Below are 26,877 nucleotides of genomic sequence, written 5' to 3' on the forward strand. Positions count from 1 at the left end.
TTTTTCAAAAAAATGCTGGCGATTTCGGGGACGTTCGGAGGTCCCCCCCCCCGTAGTAGCCCCCGAGGGAGGCTTGGTGTTGCCGAGGGCAAAGCCGAGCGTACCTCAGTGTTCGTGTGCATCCGAGGCCCCGAGGGTTCGGAAAGTTCTCGAAAATAACCTCAGTGTTCGTGTGCATCCGAGCCCCCGAGGGTTCGGAAAGTTCCCGAAAATAACCTCAATGTTCGTGTGCATCCGAGCCCCCGAGGGTTCAGAAAGTTCCCGAAAATAAATAAGTAAAGTATACACTTTATTACTTCGGGAAAAATTTAAGTACGAGCACAAGCTATGTACAAAGAGCTTGGAATTTAAGGATAGAAGCAACATAGATGTTTAATGTTCCAAGCATTGGTGAAGACTTCACACTTCTCATTTGTCGGCTCCGCGGGTGTAGCCCCCGAGGGTGGCCTTCGAGGGTGTAGCCCCCGAGGGTGGCCCTCGAGGGTACACGCGACGGAGAGGGAGACCTGTAGAAAGTCGGTGGCTCGTGGAGCCCATGTAGTCGGATTACCAATTTGCCTTAAACATGTTTCTATGCGAAAAGACAGATTAATGTAAACCGATAGCGTTGGCCGCTTGAGGCCTCGTGAATTCGTGCACACCGTTTTTGTTACTTAGTTTTCTTGTTCTCGTATGTGACTCAGATAAACTTCTGCAAGAAATTTTGCGTTCCTAAGCAACTTAGGCGTAGGGTGGTTAGGGGGATGCCGTATCCCGGAGGCGTAGGCGGTCCCGTGACTCAGCCGGCCCGTTCCATAGAGGCTTATGCCTCGCATCCATTTTTCTATGTATACAAGACCCTTAGATACAAAAAAATTTCGAAAAAAATGGTGGCGTCTTCGGGGATGTTCGGGGGTTCCCCCCGTAGTGGCCCCTGAGGGAGGCTTGGCTTTGCCGAGGGTAAAGCCGAGCCTACCTTGGTGTTCGTGCGCATCCGAGCCCCCGAGGGTTCGGAAGGTTCCCAAAAAATAAATAAGTAAAGCATACTTTTTATTACTTCGGGAAACATATAGTACAAGTACAAGCGGTATACAAAAGGGGTTGGAATTTCAGGGGTAGGAGTGACGTAGCTTAGCTTGAATGTTCCAAATGTTAGTTTTCGGCGTCATTCGTCGGAGTGACTGTTGTGGCGGAGCTCGCCGGTGGCTCAACTGGTGAGTTCGTTGGTGGGTCCGTCGCGTCATTCGCCACATCCTCACCTTGTCCCAACAGCCCGATCATGGAGAACTTCCGGGCGAGATCGTAGTCCTCCTCGCTGGAGTCGTCAGAGCAGGCAAAGCAGTAGTCCGCCGCAGCTTGGAACGCCAGGAGTGCTTCGTGATCGCGAACTCCGGAGAAGTCCGGAGCGACACATTCGCGCACGAAGACACAAGTCGGGGTACGAGCTGTCAAGTGGCGGTGCGATGAGGTCGTGGATCGAGATGAGGCGATAACCTAGCAGATCCTCATGCGCACTCACGTTGGTGCTGACGGATAAAGCGTGGGTCGCAGCGGGGGTGTGCGTCCTGGAGGGAAGGGGTGACGTCGCGGTCGCGCCCTCCTCGGGAGGCACCGTCGCTGCAGCCGGTGGCGGTGAAGTGGTGACGTCCTCTGCCACGGCGCCGGGCTGCGACCCGCCAGCCTCGACCCATGTGGGGGAGGCAGGGCGAGCCATTCCCGCAGTCGGTTGTGATGAGGTAACGACGAACTCCGTCGCGACGCCGGGCTACGACTCGCTTTGACTCGACCCGTGTGGGGGGGGCAAAGCGAGCCGCTCCGCGCTGCGCAATGCGCACTCGCCATGCGTGTCTGCGAGGGGGCCTCCTGTGCCGGAATGGTGGTGTCGGTGTGTCGGGGTTGGCTCCGGACGAGAGGATGTCCGTGCCGTAGCCGTCGCCGATTGCGACGAAGTCAAGACTCCCGAACCGGAGCGTCGTGCCTGCTGGGAGCAGGCGTGGCTCGTCTGCCATCCCGGAAACAAGAGAGAACGAAGACGAGAAGTCACGCAGCGCGAGAACCCTACCTGGCGCACCAACTGTTGGTGTCCAGACCCGTCGGTCCGGCACTAACTAGTAATCATGCTGCGTGATCTCTCTTCCCGGATGGTTGATGCAGGAGGCAACACAGGAACGCACGGTTTATCCTGGTTCCGGCCGCGGGGCCATACGTCCAGCAAGGGGGTGTGCGAGGGCACTGTATTATCCTGCACCGGGGGTGCCTGTAGTAGGGGATACAAGCGAGGCGAGAGAGGGAGGGAAGCTCCCAAGTCTCTGCTAAGTGATTGAGGCGAGTGCCAATATCGGGGCTCAAGAGCGTGTGTGCTCTGTGAGCTATTCTAAGTGTAGTGTGCGTGCGAATGATGATATCGTGAGAGCCCGCCGAAGACAGAGCCCGCCTCCCCTTTTATAGACACAAGGAGGGGCGGTGTACATGTACGGGAGGGGGGAGAAGTCGTCGTTCTTCCCCGAATCGGGGGCGTACAGTGGCCGACTACTGTAGAAAGTATACTGCGGGTACTGGAGATCGTGGCACCAGGCGTGGCAGTTGTCGTAGGCATCGTCCTTGGCCTTGCGGAGATCGCGCCGGTGTCCTGGCAGTCCCAGCGGGCGGCGTGGTGGTTGCTGTAGAGGGTACCGTCCTCTGCGCTTGACGTGGCGGCATCCCGAGGGTCCTGCAGGACGTGGTCTTGCCCTGGTCAAGGCTCGGTCCGCGTTTGAGGGTCGTACCCATACCGCTTGAGGGTTCTGCAGAGGGGTAAGTACAAGGGAAGTACGGGGAGTTGGTAGCACAGTGGAGGGAGGAGCGCCGCGCACGTTCGCACAGTGCGTCGCAGGTTCCCACAGTGGCGCCACAGCGCAGGGGATGGCTGTGCAGTGACCGGAGTTGGCAGATAAGACCCTGGCCACAGCCACTGTGCGGAGCAGGAGCCTGACGCCGTCTGACCCCCGGTGCTGCGGTGGAGTTGCTGGCATTTAATGCCTCCGTACGGCGGGCGGGTGGATGGATGGCCATTTTGTCCTTTTCGTCGAGAGGTGGCCTCGAGTGAGGCGGAGCTGGTCCGCTTCCCTGAGTGTGGGTTCGCTACCCTCAAGCGAGGCGGAGTTGACGCGCTTCCCTGAGGGTAGGTTCGCTACCCTCGAGCGAAGCGGAGATGCGGGGAGCTGTCGAGGGCCTCGGCGGGGAGCCCTCGAGCGAGGCGGAGGCTGCCCCATGAGTCCGAGGGGGGTTCAAATGGGCTTTACTGTAGAGCTAGATCGTGGGCCGAGGGCGGAGTGGGCCTCTTTGGGTCCTTTCCTTTCCTTCGGATGGGAAGGATACTGTTGGCCTTAGTGGGCCCGATTGACTAGCATATGCTTTGCGTTTTAAGGGTGTTTTAGTCCCTTGGTTAGGGTGCCCCTAATCATGGTACCCGACAGCGTGCGTGGCATCAGTGGCCGGCGGATCCAGTGCGGCGAACCTCGTCGCGGGGCTTCGCTTTGGTCTGTGGCCGACGACAACGCCTGACTTCATGGCGACACGTGAGGTTGCGCGCTGTGGTCGTGGTTTGGCGGCGGTATGTGGCACAACGACTGCGGTTGGTGCGGAGCGAGAAGATGCGAGTCGTCCATGGTGTGTGGTGGCACGGCTGCGTCACCGGCCTCGGTGGACTTCTTGCTTTGCCAGGCCGTGGACGTGCAGCTAGGACGGGATTCTCCAGGCGAAAGCCATGCTGGCTTCCTGCTGGTGGTGATGACAACAGCATCTGAGGGCGTCGCTATCCCTGTTGAGGGTGTCATTTTGGACCCCATCCTTTCTGCGCGGGCTTCTCCGGGTGAAAACCATGTCCACTTGTTGGACGAGCGACGGTGGCGCCTTTGGCGTTGCTACCTTGTTGAAGGCGTTATTGGTGGAGACACTTCTTGGCCAGGCGGCGGAAGGCCTGCCGCTGGCGGGGCGGGGCGGCTCGGTGCAGGTGGTGAGCTTGAAGGGGCTGCCGAGCTCATGCGGCGGCCACCATTTTCGTGCTGGCGACCGGGGGTTGCTTCATGTTTGCCGGGTTGGCTGCTTGCAGCGGACTGCGGCGGCGGACACTGCTTAATTTGCAGCTGTCGGTGCGGCGTGGGACAACATCGGAGGGCGGCGCTTGCGGCAATGACAAGGTAGGACGACTTGGCTTGCAGCGGATTGTGGCGGGCGGTCCAGCAATGCTGTGGCTACTTCGGTGCGGTCCATCGTCGGAAGACGGCGCAAGCGACAACATGGCTTGTTGGCATGGCGACGGAGGTTGTGCGCGCGAGTGGGGCAACGAGATGATGTTGCTTGACGGTCGTGGCTCGGCTGTTTGCTGGAGATCTTGGAAACAGGGCAACACGAGGCATCATCCTGATGGCAATTTTTTATACGAATCCGAGACACGGAGTACTGAGGCGGAAGTGGAGAGGCCCCTGCATGCGGTGTCTTCGACGTGGCAACGCGAGTGAGGAGGAGTCCAACGGCAGGTGTGGCGAGGTCCCCGCGCGTTGTGTTTTCGCGGTGGCGTCTGCGAGGCAGCTGGTGTGAGGTCTGGATTCGATGTTTCCACTCTATCGGATGGTGTGTGGCGTTGCAGCGGTGCTACAACAACAGGTTTCTGCATGGCGGTGGCTGCTCGGTAAGGTGCCGTCTGCTTCCCTCTTCTCCCTTTCGGCGTGGGGCTGTGTCTTCATGGCAACTACAGGTGAAGAAATGTGGTTGGCCGCGATGGCTTCGCTTCTTTTTCTGTCTGTGTCGCCCTGCGGGGTCGTTTCAACCGTGTTGATGACCCAATCCAACCGGTTTAGACTTTCCATGGTAGTCTTGAGTGTTCCTCTGCGTTGAGTGGATGATTTTCCCGTGCTGATGTCCCAATCCAACCGGGTGAGTTGAGTTGTTGAGTTTTCCAGGTTGATGTCCCAATCCAACTGGGTGAGTTTGTTTTCTTTTTTTCTTGGCTATGGCCTTTCTGAGCCGTAGCCTTGTACTTTTCTGCTATATCAATGAAACGCGCACTATCTTGTGTGGTTTGTTAAAAATATTGCTGTCTGTCCGTAAGCAGGCGGCCACGTGCCCATTTGTGCTGGCGGTGGCAAAACCAACCAGCAGCACCCTAAATGGAAGGCGCCAGCACAAACCATTTTTTGTACTAGTGCAATGTACTTCTTCGTTTATTTCTTGAGGCTGTAGATTTATTTAACAAATACAAATTGTTTTGTAAATTTCTTATATCAAATCAAGCATGAAAGTAGATGCATTTATGAAAAGGTCTACCGGAGCATTTCGTCTTATAGAAAGGACTACCGAAGCATTATCAAAAATCCATATTGGTGAGAGCCTCTACCATCATACAAAGTATAAAGAAAGGTCCCTTTTCCTCCGAGCTATGGCATACATTCTGTAGATGCATTAACAATTGCACCGGCAAATTATTTCCGTTAGGAGAGAAATCATTTTTATTTTTGATGGCGCACTTACAAACACATGTGGTATTATTCCTTCCCTTGCAACATTATCCTCATCGATGTCTTCCACATCGGAAACACAAGTATTATTGGCATACATCACATATATAGGTAATAAAGCACACTAACACAACGCATGGCATAGAAGAAGAAAAAGTACACACGGAGATAACACGAAATTGAAGTGATCAACAGCATGTTGTTATTACCAGCTGGTGCAGCTCCTCGTCGCGCCACATCAAACGGACATCTCCTTCGCCGCCACCTCCTCCCTCTTTTGGAGCGCGCTCGCCTCCATCTTGCAGCACTTGCAAGGCGGGCTCACTATCGGCACCGCGCGGCGAGCGTGCGCCTGTCCATTCTGAGGCCCGATCGCGTCGGCGTCGACCTTGCGCGCGATGATGACGGAGTTGATCACCTCGTCGTCCGGGTGGTACACGGCCAGCACGTCGAACCCGCCGCGGCGGATGTCCTCGGGATCGACGATGGGGTACAGGAACCCGCGAGCCCCGTGCGCGCTCCGCACGACGAGGGCCGCCCCGTCGGCCATGTGCCTGCCAAGGTGGGCGACGATCTTGGCCTTGTCCTCGGCCACCATGCCGACGAGCGCGGCCAGGAAGACCACGTCGTACTTGTGGAGCTCGTCCGTGAGGTCGGCGACATCGGTGGTGTGGAAGGACATTCGCTTGCGCAGGTCCGCGTCCGCGCGGACTAGCTTCCGGGCGCGGTCGTTGGCGTCGGCGCACCGGTCGTAGTTGTCGAACACCGTGTTGGGCAGGTGGCGCGCGGCGAGCACGAGCGAGCTGAAGGGCAGGGGGCCTGACCCGACGAAGGCGACCCGGGAAGGCTCGAGGCCGGGGACGTAGCGGACCAGGAGGTCGTACTCCAGCTTGCTCAGGTTGATGTAGTTGCTGAAGTAGGGGAAGCGGCGGAGGTGGTCGAGCGGGTTGTCGAAGGCGGCAAGCATGTCGGAGTAGTGCGCCTCGAGGTGGCCCTCGGCGTCGGAGCAGAGGCGGATGAGCTCCTCGCGCATCCTCTGCGCCTCCGGGTCGAGCTTGGTCACGTCAACGGGGCTCGGCGGGACGCAGGCCATGACGAGGTCGGTGAAGAGCGCGTCAACCTTGGGGGACGGGCTCAGCGACGGCAGCTTGGAGATGGCGGCGTGGAGGCCGGCGATCTTCTGCACCAGGGCGGTGACCTCCACGTTCTGGGTGGCCTCCATGCCTGCAGTAGTAGCTTGAGTTGCCGTGAGAGAAGAGACGCCGCAGCTGATGATGGGTCTTGTGCTCAAAGGGGGCGAGTGCTCGACTGCTCGTGTGCTGGCTCCTTGCTTGCTGAGTGATGGAACGGGCACCGAGAACATATATAGGACGACACGGCGGATTGGTCACCTGTTGATGCGGCATGCAAAGTGATGGCAGCTCCGGCTGACGTGCTGGCTAGAATTTAGAAAGAGTACGTAGACGAGGCGTGTGGTCGTCGATTAGTATACTTGAAAAAAAAGGGGACAATAAGCCATCCGATTACATGCTTGGAAGAGGTTGAAAAGTCGAAGCTCCGAGTCCAAGGCGTGGCGCGCTTCACGCTTCCACGGCCGATGGCCGGTTTCATGCCTGTGCTGTGCTTGGCACGTACCGGAGGGCGGAGGGAAACCTATTGGGGTTTTCAACACGCCCACATCACGCCACGTAAGTGTGGATAGCGCATTGTTTGTTTCTTCCCGAAGTGGGTTGCACACGTCAATATCATGTTAAGCCAGGCAAAACACACGCATCGGCCGGCGCTTCAAACCGAATTGTTCCAACCCCTAAAGGCAAACTAGAAACTAGAAGGTGCAGTATAATTTCTAATGTGCACCCGTGCAGTTACGCTGAAAAGTTTTCCATCTGATGAGACTCCGACTTTTAGTTGCTGTGCACCTTTCAAATTGGCAATTAGTCTCGGTTAAACAGCAGCAGTTACGCCTGATTACTAATGGTGGGCGTCGACCCAACCATTGTCTTCCACGGTTCCAACTGACTCAGTCACTCATCTTCTCTCTCGCCGTTTCCTTTCTCCGGCGCCCCACCTTCCTCAGCCGCGGAGCGCTGCCAGGTCGGCACCTGCAGCCCGCCGCCTAAGACATGTGCTACTAGATGCAACGATGCAACTTGCAAAGACTTCGAGCCAACATTCCGCTATTACTTCTGTTTGCTGCCAAAACAAAAGCAAACAGAAGTTTCCCGCTCAGGTGCCGAGCGCAGGACATGGGAATATGGGATCATAACTCAAAAGACTGCATTCCTGTAGGCTGTACAGAGTCATTGATTGTTATGAATTACAGTTCTATTGGCATTGGCCTCTACCAATAGAATAAATATGGATCCGAATATAACAGGGTACAATATCCACCAATGATTAAGCCTTTCCTACACTTTATAGGCCCCACATGTCAGTCATCTTCTGCTGAGATCAATCAAATATAATGCCAATCGAGCCATGCCTGGTACTGGTAGAGAACGCAATGGGCACCAGTTCTGGCACTAGCGCAATTGCGGCTTTATTTTCTGTTTGGGCCTGCTGTCGTGCACCAGCTGAGGAAAGTTGATCTGTAGGAAATCAAGATAGTTACATTGTCATCTTCCTCGCTTAAGGATAAATATTCAACAAAACATACAAGTTTACGCAGACATATGCATATTTGAACAAAGTAAGCACTATTATATAAGAAGCATAAAGTGAAGCTACTTTATTGAAACCATTAGCCTCAATATCCTTTGATAGTATGAACGTTTAATTTGCACAATGTGTCAACCAAAAATATTTGTCGTGCAATATTACATGCACTTGTACTGTGTGAGATGTATGGAAAAATATTTAGCACAGTGTGAGACTTATGACAAAATAGTTGGCACCTTGCTCCATGTGTTGGCTAAGTAAAAAGACAAGGATTATCTTTTTTCAAGAATGGTGAAAATGGGCTTTGCAGCGGGCATCATAAATCCTACGACAATACCACAGGTGCCAATTAGTAGACACCATAAGCAACGGAGTTTTCTTTTTCTTTTTTTTTCTTACTTCATAAGAAAAGCAACAATCAAAGAAAACTTACCACAGAAGCGATCGTGGAAGATATGAGGACCCCTCAGGACTTGGATCTTCACGAGCTGCACTGCCACCACTGGCTGACAGTGTTTTGTTTTCACTGTCAGCCACTGAATCTGAGTCAGCCTTGCTAGCACTGTTTACACAGTAGTTCTGCAGCCACCTATCAGTCTCCCAGAGGACGTGCATAATACTTTCCCTTGCAGAGTACCCATGGCTCTCAAAAGGAAGTATCACCAAACGAGACAGCGCACCATGCCCTTTCAAGGCATTGAAAAATCGGTCTGACTGTACCATAAAATAGATAGAGAGAATTAGATAATACTCAACTGTTACCTAAAAATTGTGGACAACTACATTCATAAACCAGTAAAAAATGATAAACAGAGTATTAAACAATAGCAGCGTAGAAGATATTTTTCTCGAAAAGAAATGCACAAGACAATCAGGTGCTAACCAACCTTTCCGTGCAAACTCCAATCTGGGCCACCGGATCAACATCCAAGGGGCATGAGGGGATTGGGTAATTTTACAATTAACCGCCCGTCTTTGAATTGGGCAATCACAGTTTTGCAAACCCCCCCCCCCCTGGATGTTGATCCGGTGGTCCAGATTAGAGTTTGCACAGAGAGATTGGTTTGCATCTGATATGTTCCCTTTTAGTTTACTAGTTAAGACAGCAGGTCTAATTTCACATATGCAAATGAGAACTGGTGACCTATTAAAACAATAAAAAAAAGTTTTTAGGACTTGGCAACATTTGCTTTTTATATTAGCCTGCCTTTACTGATACAAGTTTTGGTCACTCATACTACTTATGCATGGAAAATAATATTCTTGCTGTTTGCTAATATCAACATGTTTAATTTGAATTAGAGACAACTGCTTGAGAGAACTCCAAACATCATACAAGGCAGCAAGCAGATGGACAAGGAAAGTTTACCTGCATCGTCAACGTCCCGGAATTGTTGTCCTGCTCTCCATGGATAAGTAAGATTGGTTTCTTGATTTTGTTTGCTGACATGAAAGGGCTCATCTCAACATAGGTGCTTGTTGCCTCCCAGAGTGTCCTATCCTCGTTCTGTAAAAACATACATGCTGTTAATGAAGATTCAATAAACGATCCCACATATTGGCAATATCCAGCATTTGTCTTTACCTGAAAACCAAATGGAGTTAGAGTCCTGTTGTAAGCTCCAGAACGAGCAATCCCGCAGCAGAAAAGATGAGATGCGTGAGCTAAGAGATTAGCTGTCATGAATGCACCATATGAATGACCACCAACAGCAATTTTATCAGGATGAGCCACCTAAAGAAATGCAAAGAAATATACATACCATGTCAACTTTTGGAAGGCATTGCATCAGATAGAAGAATATTTTAAGTATGTGCGAACCATAAAAATCACCAGCAAGTGGATCATGTGACTTCCACAAACTCCTTCTGTAAAAAATATCATTTATATGTAGAAAGAGATCGAAAAGGCTTACCCCTCTTTTAACAACTTCCTCAACTGCAGCCTCTGCACTTGCAACTAGTTGTTCCACATACCTACATTAGTTTGCAGTATTGAAACAATAAATATACTATGTTACAATGACATAGTTCAAAATTATCTAGTACTGAAGAAGGAAATGGAATTGACCACATGTAGCAAATATACCTGTCATTGGCCTCTTCGTCACCTTCACCAATAATCGGAATTGTTGGACCCGACAAAATAGCAAACCTGCAGACCATAGTATTGAAAAAAACATCAATTGTAACATATTTGCAAGACATCGATTGAAAAAAAAAAAATGACTCCAAAAATTTTGAAAGGCTACTTAAGTGTACTGATGCCGTATGCGTAATCTATTGTCATTAATAGCAAGAAGAGAAAAATACCCTCGAGCCAACCAAAGAAGAGGGGATGTAGCACCAATCCCTGGAAATTCATTAGGGGAACCACGCACTTGCCCAGCAGCATCTTTGCTTTTAAATTCACCAGGGTAGGACCAAACTAGACATGGCAAAGGTCCATCTTTTGATGGATCATAACCTGGGGGAAGATATAAGTTTGCTGTAAGTTGGACTCCATCCTTCCGTTGGTATCTTATCATCTCCTTATACAAGGAAGCAAGCTGAGGATATGGGTGCGGGAAATTTGTGATCTTGACTTGCTTCTTTTCTGGCCAAGTCTGCAAGTAATACTGTGTGTTCTCTGTTTTTGATTCTTTTGATGTAAGTATCTTTAACTGATCAAGGGACAGTTCCCCATCAGTTTTGTCTGACATCAGTGCAACAACAGATTCGTAATATTTTTCCTTGTCACTCTCCCATATCCGCTCTTTGCTTCCGGTATTTCTACAAAAGAAGAATAAAAGGAAGAAGCAATCGTAAGTGCCATGTGTCTGTACGATTGTATAGTAGAAATGCAGAATATTGGTCATGGATCTAGACATACATATCAAATAAATCAAGGAATGGAACATTTCCTTCTGGTGTGGCGCCCATCCCATTCAACAAGACATAAGTACTTCCGTCTTGCTTCTTGATCTTTGCAATGACATATGTTCCCATGTCAGTTCTTCTCATCATTGGGGAGCCAGGATCAGAGTATACATCTTCTGATGATCGGTCAAATAAAATGCGTGGGCTGACATCTTTTTTATCAGGAGAAAGCACCCATGTTCTTGTTTTCCGAGTTTTATACCAAGATTCATACACTAAAGCAAGAGATTCATCACACCAGGAGGTGCCTCTGTAACATAAGAATGAAAATCCACGAGGCATCAGGAGGGAAGAGTTAGCTACTAGGAAAAAGTAATGAAGGGATAGTGTGAAAAACATGCCATCTTGCTTTCGCCTGGGCACCAACTACACTAACATTTGAATTATTTCTAACTTTCACCTTTTCTTTTCTAGATTGAAAGCTATTTATTCACGTAAAGTTTCATGTTAGAAATATTGAAGTAAGGGCAGCAAAGAAAAGATCAATGATCCAAATAAAGCAGGCTAATAGATAGTTCGAAGGGCGTACGCATATCGAAGGTCAAGTTTATGCAGGATCTCTGGCTGTTCACCATTTATGGGTTCAGCCTGTTCCATGTAAACTATGTCACGAGGTGAAACTTCTACTTTTGCATCTCCACCATCTTGTGTCTCCACCCTGATCAAAATAAGGGTAAAGTAAAACGAACTAGAACGAAGGAGAAACTCATGTACATGTGTATAGCACCTCTTGACAAATTGAGTCATGCATAACTCTCCAAGTAAATGCTGCACATGACTATAATAGATCATCCAAAAGATATAAATGAAACCCAAAGAGAAAAATTATACATAAGAGATCTGATAATTACCCCAATCATACTTCAACAAGAGAACATCAAAGACTAGACATCTAATCAAACTGAGATAAGAAAATAAAATATCTGCTGATGCTCTTTTAATGTGACTATGTGAGCATGCGCAATTTTTACTGGGTTGGTAATGATATAAAATTGTTTTGATGAGAAATCAATTTAAAGCTTCTTAAAAAAAAGAAATCAATTTAAAGTAAAACTGAGTTCCTAATCTAAAGCAAATATACCAATGTCACAAAATTCACACCATATTAAAATTGCATCAATATACTTAGAACTAATTACAAAAGGACAAAAGACAAGTTATCACTGCCACGAAAGTTGTGCTTTCTCATAGACAAAATCCCAATTTTGTAAGGTTCTGAATTTTGGAGTGTCCATGTTTCAAAAAAGAAGTGTCCGAAGGTACTGGTCAACATTTGAAACTATTTCTTTTTTCACCTAACTAATGCATCTAGCCTAGCAACCTATCCTCTTGTTGGACACAACAAAAATAACATAGATTATCTGATCAATTTAAATGGCTTTAAGGTACTCAAAGTCCAAATCATATAACAGTAGAGTTACTAAATATTTGTATTGTACTATTTGACACACAAAATAAGTATGTACCCATATTTTGAACATGGAAGACATTTAATATGGAGAAATCTTCATGAGCATTGATTTTCATATATGCCTATATGAATAAATAAAAATGTATATGTGAATTGACCTATGGAAGATAAGCTATGCAGAATAAGTTAGAATAGATGGGTGCTATCAAATTTCAGTACAGATCAAATCAAATTGAGAATGTAAGCAAATATACAACTTGGATTATGAGTTTACACTAGTTACAAGTTACAACAGCTCTGTAGAATTTTACAATTCTAGTACTAGAACTGGGAATCTAACTACCTTGGATGGCCTGCATCTTCCAATTTCTATGCAATTACTTAATAATAACTTAATATATAACTCAACTGAACTATTATTCTGTTATCACTTGTACAGACTAATGTAGCTAGGTTCAATATGAAAGTACAGGAGAAACTTACCTGTAAATAAATGAAAAAAAACATCAATGCAAAATTTAATAAGTTAGCTCAGAGTAGTGTTCTACCTACCAATACAGAGTTGAAGGTTTGTCTGCCCTCCAATTGATTGAACGCTTTCCCTTGCGCACACTGCTCATTGTAATTGGAATGTCCTCAGCCAGGGGCAGATCACATAGTTCCCTAATAAATTTCCCATCTACAGTCCACAATTCAACTTTTTTTGGAAATCTCCCACAAGGTACAATGTAGGAATATGGACGGTGGATGGAAGAAACCATTAGGTATTTATCATCTGGTGATGGGTCAATGGATGTATATACTGCTGGACGGCCAATTGGCTTCACTGTTCCATCCAAAGAGGCCAACACGAGCTGTGAGGTTGCATAGTAATCAAATAGATCAGCATCATATTCATCTTTCAGCAGATCTTGGAATGTTCTCACTTGGACTACATTCTTTGTCTCATTAGACTGGATTTTCGGACCAGATGGAACTGATGGATTCTGCGGTGGAGCTCCACGTGTCACAGGAATAGTGCAGACTAGCAGTGTACTATTATTAACCCATACGAAGCTGCAACAATAGCAAAAAGAACATTAGTTACAAGCAACAAAGAAGAAAGACGCTGGGCATAGAAATTCATTTCACCTGTCGAAAATAGCATTTAGGTATATCTCAGGCGATTTAAAAAGTGGCCTTGCTTCTCCAGATTCAACATCAGCAATCCACACCCTTAGCTTGCCGCTTTTGTTGTCCTCCTATTTGACAAACAGTCCATATAAGTAACAATTCGAATACATCAGCTTTGTCTGATATCTGTCTTAAAGCCAAGTCAATCAATCACCTCATCAACTCGAACAGTGAAGGATATATGGCGGCCATCTTGTGACCTAGTAACATAGTTCAGTGCATAAAATAGTGATTTGTGCAATCCAAATTAGAAAAAGAATTTATTTGTGAAATGGTCAAAAAGTAAAAAAACACTGGGCAAAAAAATAGCAAGAGAAATTATCCAAGTCACTTAATTGCAAATATAGAATAATTACCACGTGACAAAATTGATCCTTGCACCTACTGGGTACCCATGTACCTCTTTCTCTGGGCCCAAAGTTCCATCATCCAACAGCTTATGGATACATATTCCAGTGTAGAAAGACCTACAAATTAGATTACAATAGTGAAATGTTAAAAAATGCAGCGACAAACGTGTCATGAATGAAAGGAAATAGGGCAAAACCATTAAAATTTGATCAAAGCTTTAATTGCTTACATTCTACTCCTAGTATTAGAATTGGCATCAATCCTTAGACCAGCAAGCTTCTCCTCAGGCTTTGCAATATCTGATAGTGGTGGCAGTGCTCGACGCTTCAGGAACAGAATCTTGTCTTTGTTTGGCGAAAATGACAAGACAGGAAGTGGTGGTGCATCAACAATGTCCTGTATTTCTTTCGGAGGAAGGCGATAGCCAATATCCCCTGAAAGGCCTGCATGGTATGCAAATACAACAGGTTCACTACCATTTTCTACCTTATGGTTCTCGTGGATTTGAATCCAGGATAAAATACACTCAAGTAATAAGTATAATCTTCACATAGCACACAAAAAAAAACATGTATGAATGGCAAGAATATATACAGTCTCATTTGAGTAGACTGTTTATTATCATGATAAGTCGCTCTCCTTAAATAGTCTACATTACTGTCCCAAAATATCTGACCCCATTTGACTCCCAAGTACTAGAGCCATTATCATTTATAGCTATCAAAAGCTTCAGCATCCAAAATTAGTTTACACAACCTGGGGACAACGTTTGCTACTCAAGTAGGTTCACAAAACAACTACAGAGACAGAATTGTAAACAGATTGTAGGCAAGTTGAACTGAAGAATGGTGTACTAGTCTAGATAATTTGAACAGAATAAAGCTATGAATTTTCCTTGGCAACTAAAGATACACTGTTTAGACATCAAGCAAACTAAGTTAAGCTACTTATTACAACTTAAATCGACCAAAATCCTGGGATAGTTGTACGAAGAGGGGAAAAGGTAAGAAGTAGATAACGTGATCTTCACCAGAGCAAGCAAGCCCATAGTAGTCTATCTACGATCAATGGTACATCCGATCACGAACAATTCAAATCATAACTGAAGATATACTAAAATCTTCTCGCGAGCCGAACGACTGATCGAGAAGCAGCAGTTGACCAGTGCTCTGATCTCGCCCCCGAAATCCCAGCGAATCCATCAAAACCCACAGGCCACAGATACACGACGCAACCACCGACGAATCCATCGCTCAGAGTAGAAGAAGCGAGCGGCACGTACCATCGTCTTGCTGGGCCACAGCGGACCCGGCCGGCGGCGGCTCATTGGACTCCCCGGCCGCGCCGCCACGGGCGGTGGCGGTGGCGATGTGGGACAGCCTGGACGCGGCGGAGCTCATGGCGCTCCGGCGGGGCAGTTGGAGACGCCGCCGCGGAGGAGGGCGGAGCGCGGTGGCGCGAGCACGCAGAGGTGGGAGCGGCAGTAGAGCGATGCGGAGGCAGGCCCTGTGCAGGATGGAGATGGAGGACATGATTTATCCGGGTCTCGCTTCCTTCTTGTATACGAACGAGTAGGGGACAGAGGGATGCTTGCGTTGTGTTGCTGGTCGTGGCGATAGCTGCTCTTTTCTGCGGTAAATATTCTGTTTCAAATGAAGGAATTAAACAAATTTTATCCAAAAAGTAATATATTTGAAGTAAATCTCGTATTTCAACCAGATCTAAAAATTTGTTTTTACTAAATATATCTGACGTTAGCACCATAAATGATTTTTGTTTATTTTGCTTTCTCGTTCGTAGATACCGGTACCTTTTACTTTGGTATCTTTGGCACTTTCTTTCTTGAGTCATCATGTCACCACGCTCCTATCAGGTTACCCTTGCAAAGTAAAAGCAAAGTTTGATATATTTTTTATATAAAAAAAGTTTGATATATTTTTTAAAAGATAAACAAAGTTCGATATCGAATGGCGAGCGAGAAAAGCCGTTTCCTTCTCTCCTCTTTTCTTTTTTCCCCGTTTGTCTTCCAGCTAGCAGCTAGCCAGATGCCTATGCCTTGTGATGACCATTGAGCACCGGCCGAATGATTGGCTGGAAATCCACCTGCTCCGCCCATCCCAGTTACGTGTACAACCTTCCGCTAAATATCTGCAGATTGATTGACTGACTTCAGTTAACATACCCTTTAGAACGAAGCCTTCAGAAGGGGAAAAAGCATTATCAGACGAAAGCACCAATCAAACACTAGACTAGAGATACTACTCATAACTTTCGTGTAAGTGGTTCAGTATTGCTGTAATTTGCCTACTTGTGGCGCATTCTGCACAATATCAAGAGTTGTATGCGCACGTTTCTATATATACAGTAGCCAAAACACGAATTACAAAGAAGCGTTATACCTCTTCTATGTAACAGTACAAAATGATGCTAACAATCTAATCGTTTCCATGCTCCAGTATAACAGAGCTCACTTCGATTTACAGTTTCAAAACAATCCAAACCATTTTGATTCTTCCTGTTTCTCCTCCAATGTTTCATAGTAAGTTGACTCCTCCCTTTCGTGGTGGCTTGTATAACTATCTATGTATTCTGAACCATCTTCTGAAGCATATGACGATTCATTCTGAGGTTGGATAGATTGAAGCATATATTTCAGGCCACTTATGATATCATAAATCATCAGTCCAATTCTTCCCCCACCCCAGCTTCCTAGTTGGCTTCCCACGAGGTATCCCAGTTTTCCAAACCTCTCCTCACCGTGGAAACCACCCGCATAAGTTCCAAACAAGGTGCCACTGCCTCGGAGAAAACATTCTGTCATGCTTCCACCAAAGTACATTGCTTCAAAGAAGTCCCAACCAGAAGAAATTATTGGCCCCAATATCCGATTGGCTTGACGAGCAGCCACTTTTGCCGCTTTTGTACTGACCTTCTGAGCCTGCTTGGCTGCTTCCGCAGGTGTTAGGCCTTCTGTCATGGCATCGGCTAATGCTCTCTCCATGGCATGCTGCCGCACCCTTTCCAGGTGTGCAGTTCGAAGGTTATTGACATACAACTTGACACCCTCCTTCACTGAGCATGCAAGGCTGCCAGAACCCATGTCAAAGCAGTTCATGAATGTGAACTGACCACTCTTTGATGCAGCCTCCTTTCCAACAAGTTCCCTGAACTTCTCAGCTGTAAATAAGAAGTGAATGTCATTCTGGGAGATAGCTTTTTATTTGAATCCATGAATATCTACAAGAAGTTAAGTTTAGAGAATTAAAAAGGAACCAATAGCTTGCAATATTGGACTATCAAACTATCATATTCAACTGTGGCTATGGGACGTGGGAGTGTTGCTTGCAGAACGTCAATCCGACTACTTAGCAAGAATTATCTTTAACTAGACCCGTTGGACCAGTAATGGGAGTGTGACAAAACTTGAGATTACATAAAACAGATTGGTAAACTTGTGCAACTAACCACTCAATCATATCCAATATTTACAATCGAGCCAATCACCAGTCATTAATGACTTAGTTAAAACACAATGTATTGTCACTAATAATTCTTCAGGAAAGTGTAGGCATGTTACCACCAATACTAAGGCTTTCTGTTTGTTTTGTTTGGCATATGCTATAAATGATTGCTTGTGGGTTCATTAGCTAATGCTAGTCAATGAGCACACACTGCTCAGTAAGCAGCTGATATCAGGCAAACTTGAAAAACTGAAAGCTCATCGGCTCTCTTATTATTGATTCACTTGAAAACCTGTTTGAACAGGTAGATGTTCTGAGTTTTGCCCTGTAGAATATATGGAACTCCGAAGCCCTGGCTTGTCTGAATCAAAAGCAGAGCTAGTGGAGTATTTCATACAGCTATGGCTACAACTTCGGAATCAACTCCTCTCCAGTCAACTGCAGAGTGACACCGTCACTGCACGTGGGCCCAGACGCTCGTCGGGCCCACGCGTTGGTCACTGCAGTCGACTGCAGAGGATCTCAATCCACAACGTCTGCAGTTCTACGGTTTCCATTGTCCCAATTTTACTTTTTTTATCCTTGCAAATCAGATAATAATAATATCATTTGTTGTCATAAACTTATAATGATGGTAAGTCATCATTCGTTGAGACTTGAGAGATCCCAAATCCACCTATAACATTTGGGGCAATGAAGTTAGCAACATAGTGTCTAATTTTGTACTGTAGCTGTAAACAGATTCATCTAGGCTCCTGAGAGGCCCAAAAACTGAGCATGGCTCTTCGGCCAAGTGGCTCTTAGCCTATGACCAATGCATATAAGCTGGGCCTTTGCAGGACGAGACAACAACAAAAGTAAATTCTGTAACCAGAATAAACCATCACATTGACACCTTCAAAGTAATCAACATAACTGTCGCCAGGACCAGCATACATTGTTATGCTACCTCTGAGGCTCGGATATGCAGCGACTATTTCCTCATATTGCTAGGCTAATACATGTAAAATGCCATCATATTATCGCACATTAGTCCATGCTGACAAATATTCAACCCCACACTCAGCTGCTGACATACAATTAAACAGTAGTAGTAAAGAGCTGCTAATTCTGACAAATTAAACAGTAGTAAACGCTGCGTGTTTCCTCGTCCCAGATGATGATGCAAGAGGCAATCACAGTAACGCACGGTTTTATCCTGGTTCCGGCCGCGGGGCCGTACGTCCAGCAAAGGGGGTGTGCGAGGGCACTGTATTATCTTGCACCCGGAGTGCTTGTAGTAGGGGATACAAGCGAGGCGAGAGAGAGAGGGGAGCTCCCAAGTCTTTGCTAGGAGTGGAGTCGGTTGAGATGAGTGCTCAGTAGTGCTGAGAGTTCTCTTGGGAGCTAGAAACCAGAGAGACCCAGCAAACTAGAGTCCAGTTAGAGCCTAGCGCCGCTTAAGGGGGGTCCGCCTCCTCCTTTTATAGTCACAAGGAGGGGGCGGCGTACACGAGTGTAGGGCGCGGAAGTCGTCGTTTTCCCCCGAATCGCGGGTACAGTGGTCGAACACTGTAGGAAGTACACTGTGGGAAGGCGGCGCGCGTCGCTGTCGTCCTGGATTTCTTCCTTGGTTCTGCGAAGATGGCGCCGGTCGTTCTGCAGTGCCCCGGCGGTAGTAATGGCGCGAGTCGGCCCCGGACCCCCTGGTCGGAGTGCGGGTGTGCACACTAGAAGGTCCGGGGGACACGTGACGTCGCCGGACCCCTTCCTCAGTGGGGGGGGGTCCGGAAGGTCGGCGTCGGCAGAACAGTAACGGGAGCAGTGCCGAGCCTGTCCTATCCCGCGTCGCAGGTCCCAAGGCGCTGCTACAGTGTCCGGGATGGCGGAGTGATGACCAGAGTCAGCGGATGGGACCCCGGTCACATCTACTGTGGGAGTGGCGGCCTGACGCCGCCCGTCCTTTGAGCCGTGGTGGAGCGGCTGGCTTTTAATGCCTTCGTACGGCGAGCGGTTGAGCGGCGGGGCCGTTTGTCCCTTATGCCGAGAGACGGCCTCAAGCGAGGCGGAGATGAGTCACCCGCTCGAGGGTAGATCCGCTACCCTCGAGCGAGGCGGAAGTGTGTTGCGCAGTCGAGGGTCCCGAGGGGGGCCCTCGAGCGAGGCGGAAAATGAGTCACCCGCTCGAGGGTAGATTCGCTACCCTCGAGCGAGGCGGAGATTGTCCGGCGGGTTCAAGGGGGATGCAAATGGGCCGCATGCTGGGCTCCTTTTGAGTCCTTTCCTTTCTTCCGGATGGGAAGCAGGCCATGGGCCTTCGTGGACCCAGTTGCCTTAACAAGTGTTTTTGTGTTTTAAAGCGATCTTATCACCCCAGTTAGGGTGTCCCTAGTTGTGGCACCCGACAACTCTCTACTGTGTTATGCATTATGAGCAAACTCAATCAGATCTTTCTGGAAAATTTATGACTTCAATAACTCTACACGGATTTTCTTTGCAACTTTGCAGCTCCAGAAACACAAGTACGGCAGCGAAGAACTTACAAAAAATGGAAGGAGAATTCAACCATCGATATCAATCTAATCCAGCCAAATAAATGCATAATTACTCCGTGAAAGCGGAAATTACCACCCCTAAGGTATAAACTACAGATCGACGAATCTAAACGCGTCACTACTCAAAGTTAAAAGGGTCAGTTGGATCCATGCCACTACAATTTCAAGAAGTTGGATTTCATGTTGAAATCCATGCCATTGAGTGGCATGATTTTCAACGTGAAACCCAATTTCACGGAGTTGTGGTGGCATGAATCGAATTTTCCCAAGTTAAAATCAGGTAAATCTGCGTTTCCTCACCAAAAAATCAACTACTTCACAACAATCGACGAAGCTAACCGGAAACCAGTGCCCACAGATCTTCGCCTCGGAAACTAACCCGTGAAATTGCACAGGAAAGAAAAGATTCTGCCACCGTAAAACTAACCTGTCATGCTGAGAGCGAGGACGCCCATGATGAAGAGCATCAGCCGCACGCGCCGCTTCTGTATGTCCAACATCTTCGCCCGCCGCCGTCCGGATCGAACGCCGTGCGGATCTCACCCTGCCCACGGACCAATCTCCCGCTCCCTCTCACCACCGCAGAGCACGAGGGAAAGAGAGAGAAAGCAAGGAAGGAGGATGGCCGCAGCGTCCTCTTGGCTGCCGCCGCGTGTTTACAGGCTGGTCCGCGTTGCCTTCCTAAGCACGGCGTTACTGCTAATAGGGAAAAAGTCTGTTTTTCAACTCTGAACTATTACGATAGTCCGATTTTGATCTTTAAACTACGAAACCGGACATTCTACACCTCCAACTAACGAAATCGTTTGAAAAACAACTCTGGCTCAGTCAAAGGCGGTTTTGCTACAGTAAAATTTCTGAAATTTCACACCTCTCTCAATTAAATAATAAAGAAAGCATAGTTAATATTGTCTAAAAATCATGATATTTTTTTTGGAATGTAGATCAAAAGACAAGGAATCTATTTTGGCTAGATGTGCTACAATAGACATAAAGGAATTTGAATTATAAAATTTTAAAAATAGGTAGAATTCAAAATTCCTTGAATTTTTAGGTCAGCTAAACCTATGATAAAAATGCATTAAAAATATGACAATTCATAATTTTTTATTTAGTTTAGTTAGGTACTTTTTATTGGCCCAAGTTCTATATAAAATTCATAAATTAAAATTTGAGGAATCAAATTTGATTCAAATTTGAGCATTGCGAAGGAATTCAAAAACTTTCATAAAAATTAGGCCAATAAAAAATACATTATTAAACTAAATAAAAAATTATGAATTATCATATTTTTATTTCATTTTTATCAGAGGTTTAGCTAACCCAAAAATTCAAGAAATTTTGAATTCTACCCATTTTTAAAATTTTATAATTCAAATTTCATTATGTTTAATGTATCACATCTAGCCAAAATAAATTCCTTATCTTTTTATCTACCCCAAAAAAATATCATGATTTTTAGACAATATTAGCTATGCTTTCTTTCTTATTTAATTGAGAGAAGTGTGAAATTCGAAAATTTTACTATACCAAACCGCCCTCAAAACAACTTGCTACAGTGCTCGAGGGGGTGATTCGGACGGTTTTGCCAGTTCGAGGGCCTAGGTTACCCGGTTTCGTAGTAGGAGGTTGAAAAACGGACTTCTTAACTAGTTCGAAGTTGTAAAATAAACTTATCACTTGCTAATATTAGCACAGTGCCGGTAGGCCTCACTAAACAATTTTGCTTACTGGAGTACTAAAGGTTCGGAGGACTGCGACATGAGAAAATCTCTAGGGGCTCAGCGGTAATTTTAGTTGTGGTCAAAGCGGTAGGGCCCAACCCCCAGGGACCGGGAGCGGGCTAGCGGCGGACTTTGGAGTCTTGGAGGTTCAGCAACCGCGATCCAGACGGCGGCGATGGACGGCGGCGGGGTCGAGGCGAGCACAACGGCGGCATGGATCGAGAGGCACCAGCAGATGTACGAGCGGGCCACGCGGCACCCCTTCACCATCTCCATCCGCGACGGCACCATCGACCTGTCCACCTTCAAGCGCTGGCTGGTAAGTCCCGCAATGTCCCCGTAACTGATGCAGTTTGAATTTGTGAGGTTCTCGTTGTGTGACGCCTCCAACTGCGAGAAAATTGATGTGGCATTGCCTTTGACCATGCCAAGTAGCTTCGGTTTTTTTGGCTCGGGGGCTCGAGGCATGGAGCTTCGCGCAACAAGAAGTATGTGTATAGCGGAGTCTGGAGTTGCTACTACGATAACGAAAACTAGTGTGAGCGGCTTAGAATTCAGTGATGATCAGTTGGGATGGGCATTTGATTTAAAGGGATGATGGGGAATTACTAGGAATTTATCTACCCAAGAGACTATTCCAAAGGAAATCGGTACTAAATGTTACTATTGAATTTTTCCTTCCGATTTCTAGAAGTAACTTTTGGATAGAACTTACTCTTTGTTGACATCATCCAATTGAGAAAATGTACAGTGATCAATGATCATATTCAGGAAATCGGGTAAAATTCAACTCAATTCCTAGTTCCGTTGAACAGTATATATTATATTGAAAGTTGGGTACTCTGTTATGATCTTGGGCTCTTATTCTGATCACTAATGTGGTTATTAAAATCCCCTCCCAAGAGATTGCTCTCCTTTTAATGATTTGGATTCGATTCTTCTTGAGATAGATCTCCCTGTAGGCTGTAGGCACATATCATATGCTTCTGTTTTATTGTAGAGCACTATAACATACATATACAAAAGTGGAAAAAAACACTTGTAAATGTTTTGTTCTATGATGCTTCCTGTTACTTATTCCGCAACAGAGTTCTTTACCACACACTGAAGAGCTTATTTAGTATACTGAAGGAAGCAGTGACACTAAATTTTGCAACAGTTCAAAGTATTTTTGTGGTTGATAGTTAGAAGTGAAATTCAGATACTTTAGACATCCGTAATGGAGTTTATGGGAGGTTTTATAATTATTGGAGTTGTGTTGGTTAACTTCATTTCTGTGGTTTCCTTCCAGAAACTCCCTATTTTTGCTATCGGTGTCCTCAGTGGGGGAAAAAATAACATTGTTTGTTTGCCATATTCAGAGCCAGGACTACCTGTTTGTGAGGGAATTTGTCGCATTTGAAGCTAGTGTACTGCTCAAGTGTTGCAAACAAGACAGCTCAGACATGGAAATTATCTTGGGTGGAGTAGCTTCTCTCAGTGATGAGCTCTCTTGGTTCAAGAATGAAGCTGCCAAATGGGGTATCGATCTAGCAAGTGTTTCACCGCTCAAATCTAATATGGAGTACCACAGGTTCATCTCTGTCAAACATTAGCAAAAATCTCCCCAAAATAGCATGTCTGAAGACTATAGCTGACATTAACCTTATTGCCAGGTTTCTTCGAAGCTTTACAGAGCCAGAGGTTATCTATGCTGTTGCTGTAACTACCTTCTGGATAATTGAAACCGTGTACCAGGACAGCTTCGGTTTCTGTATAGAAGAAGGTAACAAGACGCCACCGGAGCTCCTGGGCACCTGCCAGAGATGGGGCAGCGCTGAGTTTAAACAGTACTGCCAGTCTCTGCAGAGAATCGCGGATCGCAGCTTGGCAAACGCGCCAGCTGATGCTGTCAAGAGCGCTGAAGAGGCCTTCATCAGGGTACTCGAGCTGGAAATTGGTTTCTGGGAAATGAGCTCTTCTCAGTCTTAACTCTTAACTGGCAACGGATATTCGAACGAAATAAATGGCTGCGGCCGTAGACCCAAGCATGGAACATGTACTGTACTTTCACCTGTATATTGGTTTCACATAACTCCTGTATCGTTGTCTCCTGACAAGTACATTACCCTTCGTTCGGGTTCGGACACAAAGAACTGAAATAATGTTGCCATCTGATATCCAAATACCATGTCCAGTCCAGTCTCAACAGATTACAACTTCTGATACCGCAGTATTATCCAGACATATTGCAATTTATTTGTGTACTAATTAGACACAGACTCTTAAATTCGTGGCTCAAACAAGACGTTAAATCTGCGATACTCCCTCCGTTCCAAATTATAAGTCATTTCAAGAATTTTGGAGAGTCAAACCATTTCAAGGTTTGACCAAAATTATAGAGAGAAACACAAAAATTTATGATATCAAATAGGTATACTATAAAAATATAATTAACAAAGAATCTAATGATACTTAATTGGTATCGTAAATATTATTATCTTGTTGTATAAATTTGGTCAAACTTAATAAATTTTGACTCTCCAAAATTCTTGGAATGACTTATAATTTGGAACGGAGGGAGTACTTCACAGCATAATATCACATATACTCCTAGTAAAATCATGTTCCAGAAGCACACCAGCAAACATATTCCTAATGATTACATCTTTATCTTGGGATTACAGTAGCAGCTCCTAAATATTTCTTGTAAATAACAAACCAATAAGCAAACCTCGATTTATTGCAAACCAAGCCAGATGAAACGAAGGAGTAGGTCCATCATACATTGGCGCATGTTGCCATCATGCCACTCTAGCTAAGCTCAGCCAGATCAGGTGAACAGGCTGACAGCGATGGCGGATGGCACGACGAGCCTCGCGCGGCTCAGTCCTCATACATGCGGCACTCGTCGGTCTCGGGGTTGTCCTTGCAGAACTCCTCGAGCGGGTCGGCGCCCTTCTGCCGGTCCCGCGCGTGGCTGGCGGCCGCGCTGAGCTCCTCCACCTCGTCCCACGCCGCCACGCACTCGCCGCTCACCGGGTCGTCCGCGCACGTCTCCTGCGCCTGCTTGATGCTCTCGGACACCTTGTTGGCGAGGTCCGGCGGCGTGGCCGGCGAGCTGGCCGCCACGGCCACCAGCCGGCGGCGCGCGCGAACCGGCCGTGCGGCGAACGACACGGCGTTCGGGCGGAGCTGCAGCGGGGCCGGGGCCTGCTGGAGGCTTCTTGGAGCCGGGAAAGAGGCTATGGCAGCCATGGTGGTGACCATGCTGGCCATGGCGTGACGATTGGGAGCTCTTGGAGACTTGGGAGTGGCGATCTGGCGATGGCGATGGCGATGGAGTGAAGCACGGAAGGTTTTGGTTGGGTTGGGCTGGTGTCCTTTTTATGATGCTTCTCATCTTATCCCTTCACCGCCAATTGTGTGGTGACAGATCAGCCACGGCAGATTTTCATTCTAGAAGCTCTTTTTCTCTGCTAAGTTTCTCTATTTCCACCTTTGATGGCTATTTGAGGGCTGTGGTTACCGATGGTAAAGTTACTAGTTGTTGACAGATCAATGAAGGAAAACCTCGTAGTAACATTTGGTGAGCGACTTATACACAAAATAGTATTTTTTTAAAAGCAAAATTCATGTCGGCTCTAAGTTTATAATTTTGAGTTTAGAGCGACGTTTTTGTGACTTGATACTTTTTAAAAAAAATGAGCTAGATTTATTTGGCACACATTTGGGTTGGCCTTGAATCATTTATAATCTTGACATATTAATCAAAAAATACAACGTGAAAAGTCTTCTTAAAAAAAAGAGAGAATCTATGACAAATGGTTGAAGGTGTTGTCAATGCCAGGAGGCCTTGTATCCGCCCCCTGCTCCCCTGCCATCTAAGCCACCCTTTAACATGGATATGCTGTTTTTCTCCCATCGCTGATAATAGCTAGATATATGACCTGGTCTAAATTAAAGTTGCATGTAAAACATAAAGCGTACAAGGTTTTGTCTAGCTGAGAGACGAACAGGAGCGGCCTGCGCGTTTTACCAGCTGATGGGGAGGAACAATGCAAACAGCGGAGATTTGAGCTGCTAGTCCCAATTACTCGCCAAACACGTCGTCTTCTTCCAGCTCTGTCGGCCGTGCTCGAGGCGTCAATTCTGATGCCTGCGGCTGCGAGAGGACGACAGATCGCCGTCACGTACGCAGACGCTAAAACCAGAGGATGGAATCTAGCTAGCGGCCGGCGGCCCGGTCAGCCGGACCCGGAGCCCCTGTGAGCTCGATCGATCTCTCTATCTGATCAACCATCTCTCTCACAAAGCTTTCATGCATGGGCGCATGGCCGATTGGGTGATGACGCCGCATGCGTATGTATGGCGAGCGAAGAAAATGTCGGTACGCGTCGACGCGTCTTAGTCGTCGCGCTCGAGTGTCTCGTAGTGCTACTACCGGTACCATCCAGTTTAACGCCTCGTCGGCGCAGGGGTGAACGAAAATTAAATTGTCGCTTGCATTGTCATCACCGTGCGTGTCAGGCTGGCAGCGACGCAGCGTTTGTTTTTGCAACGGATCTCAACGTCTCGGTCGAGCGGTAAGGTTGTCTGCAACCGTACAAAATATCGTCTGGTACAGTTGCTGTCAAGATTTCACGAATCCTCGTCATGGTGTGGTGTGATCAGGGTACACTTTCTTTATTCTAAATTGACAAAACTGTAGTTCACTTGAAGTTTGTTCTAATTCAAACTTTCTCAACTTTAAATGTAGTAACATCTACAAATTATCAAATAGAGTAAAGTCCATCATCGGTCCATAAATTTGTTCGGCTGTGCCATTCCGGTCCCTAAATTTGCAATTCGACCGTTTAGATCGTCAAACTTATTCATCTGTGTCATCCGGTCCCTAAACTTAGAAATCACTCAAACTTATTTAATTATGTTATCACGGTCCCTAAACTTGATTTTGAGTCTTATCTAGGTCAAAACATGGCGTTCTAAAAACTCTATATAAAAATAATTCATAACATTTTCATATGAACTCGGATGAAGATAAACTTTATGTCAAAACTATAGCCCTCGACACAGTCTACAACTTTGTAGTTGAAATTCTTTTTTATTTGAAGTCGTTTAGTGTCCCAAAATTTAATTTTAGATTTCAAAATCTGTAGACTTACAACAATATTTTGGGACCATAAACAGTTT

At 46.6% G+C, this 26,877-nt stretch overlaps 5 protein-coding genes across 9 annotated transcripts; 1 reads left to right on the forward strand and 4 right to left on the reverse strand.

Moving 5' to 3' along the window:
- Positions 1–5,438: 5,438 nt before the first annotated feature.
- LOC120690551 (nicotianamine synthase 2-like) lies at positions 5,439–6,819 on the reverse strand. The gene has a single exon (XM_039973237.1). It carries the CDS (start codon positions 6,694–6,696, stop codon positions 5,713–5,715), a length of 984 nt encoding a protein of 327 aa, XP_039829171.1. The 5' UTR covers positions 6,697–6,819; the 3' UTR covers positions 5,439–5,712.
- Positions 6,820–7,729: 910 nt separating this feature from the next.
- LOC120690552 (probable glutamyl endopeptidase, chloroplastic) lies at positions 7,730–15,935 on the reverse strand. Of its 4 annotated transcripts, XM_039973240.1 has the most exons (17): positions 15,797–15,935; positions 15,581–15,629; positions 15,269–15,492; positions 14,216–14,429; positions 13,992–14,102; positions 13,790–13,835; positions 13,594–13,703; positions 13,015–13,518; positions 11,581–11,709; positions 11,005–11,301; positions 10,446–10,904; positions 10,222–10,287; positions 10,049–10,109; positions 9,718–9,867; positions 9,502–9,639; positions 8,566–8,846; positions 7,730–8,062 (listed from the first exon to the last, which is right to left on the reverse strand). In XM_039973240.1, coding segments are annotated over exons 3-17 (2,685 nt in total). In that variant the 5' UTR covers positions 15,387–15,492; positions 15,581–15,629; positions 15,797–15,935; the 3' UTR covers positions 7,730–8,061. The 4 variants fall into 4 exon arrangements, 3 of the variants coding, with proteins under 3 accessions (XP_039829174.1, XP_039829172.1, XP_039829173.1); XR_005681803.1 differs by lacking the exons at positions 15,581–15,629; positions 15,797–15,935 and adding an exon at positions 8,352–8,457 and having other exon boundaries at positions 15,269–15,554; XM_039973238.1 differs by lacking the exon at positions 15,797–15,935 and adding an exon at positions 8,369–8,457 and having other exon boundaries at positions 15,269–15,589.
- Positions 15,936–16,000: 65 nt separating this feature from the next.
- Positions 16,001–20,652, reverse strand: LOC120690553. 2 transcript variants are annotated; one of them, XR_005681805.1, is made up of 3 exons: positions 20,409–20,652; positions 16,386–17,163; positions 16,001–16,134 (listed from the first exon to the last, which is right to left on the reverse strand). XR_005681805.1 is itself a non-coding variant. In XM_039973241.1 (2 exons), the coding sequence occupies exons 1-2, from the start codon at positions 20,479–20,481 to the stop codon at positions 16,472–16,474; spliced, it is 765 nt and encodes a 254-aa protein (XP_039829175.1). In that variant the 5' UTR covers positions 20,482–20,652; the 3' UTR covers positions 16,231–16,471. The 2 variants fall into 2 exon arrangements, 1 of the variants encoding a protein (XP_039829175.1); XM_039973241.1 differs by lacking the exon at positions 16,001–16,134 and having other exon boundaries at positions 16,231–17,163.
- Positions 20,653–21,769: 1,117 nt separating this feature from the next.
- LOC120690554 (bifunctional TENA2 protein) lies at positions 21,770–23,872 on the forward strand. The gene is made up of 3 exons (XM_039973242.1): positions 21,770–22,024; positions 23,067–23,278; positions 23,361–23,872. The coding sequence occupies exons 1-3, from the start codon at positions 21,881–21,883 to the stop codon at positions 23,674–23,676; spliced, it is 672 nt and encodes a 223-aa protein (XP_039829176.1). The 5' UTR covers positions 21,770–21,880; the 3' UTR covers positions 23,677–23,872.
- Positions 23,873–24,271: 399 nt separating this feature from the next.
- Positions 24,272–25,049, reverse strand: LOC120690555 (calvin cycle protein CP12-1, chloroplastic-like). Its single transcript, XM_039973243.1, has one exon. It carries the CDS (start codon positions 24,961–24,963, stop codon positions 24,571–24,573), a length of 393 nt encoding a protein of 130 aa, XP_039829177.1. The 5' UTR covers positions 24,964–25,049; the 3' UTR covers positions 24,272–24,570.
- Positions 25,050–26,877: the final 1,828 nt, after the last annotated feature.

This window comes from Panicum virgatum, chromosome 9N (assembly GCF_016808335.1).
Source record: "Panicum virgatum strain AP13 chromosome 9N, P.virgatum_v5, whole genome shotgun sequence".
NCBI classification, from domain to species: Eukaryota; Viridiplantae; Streptophyta; class Magnoliopsida; order Poales; family Poaceae; genus Panicum; species Panicum virgatum.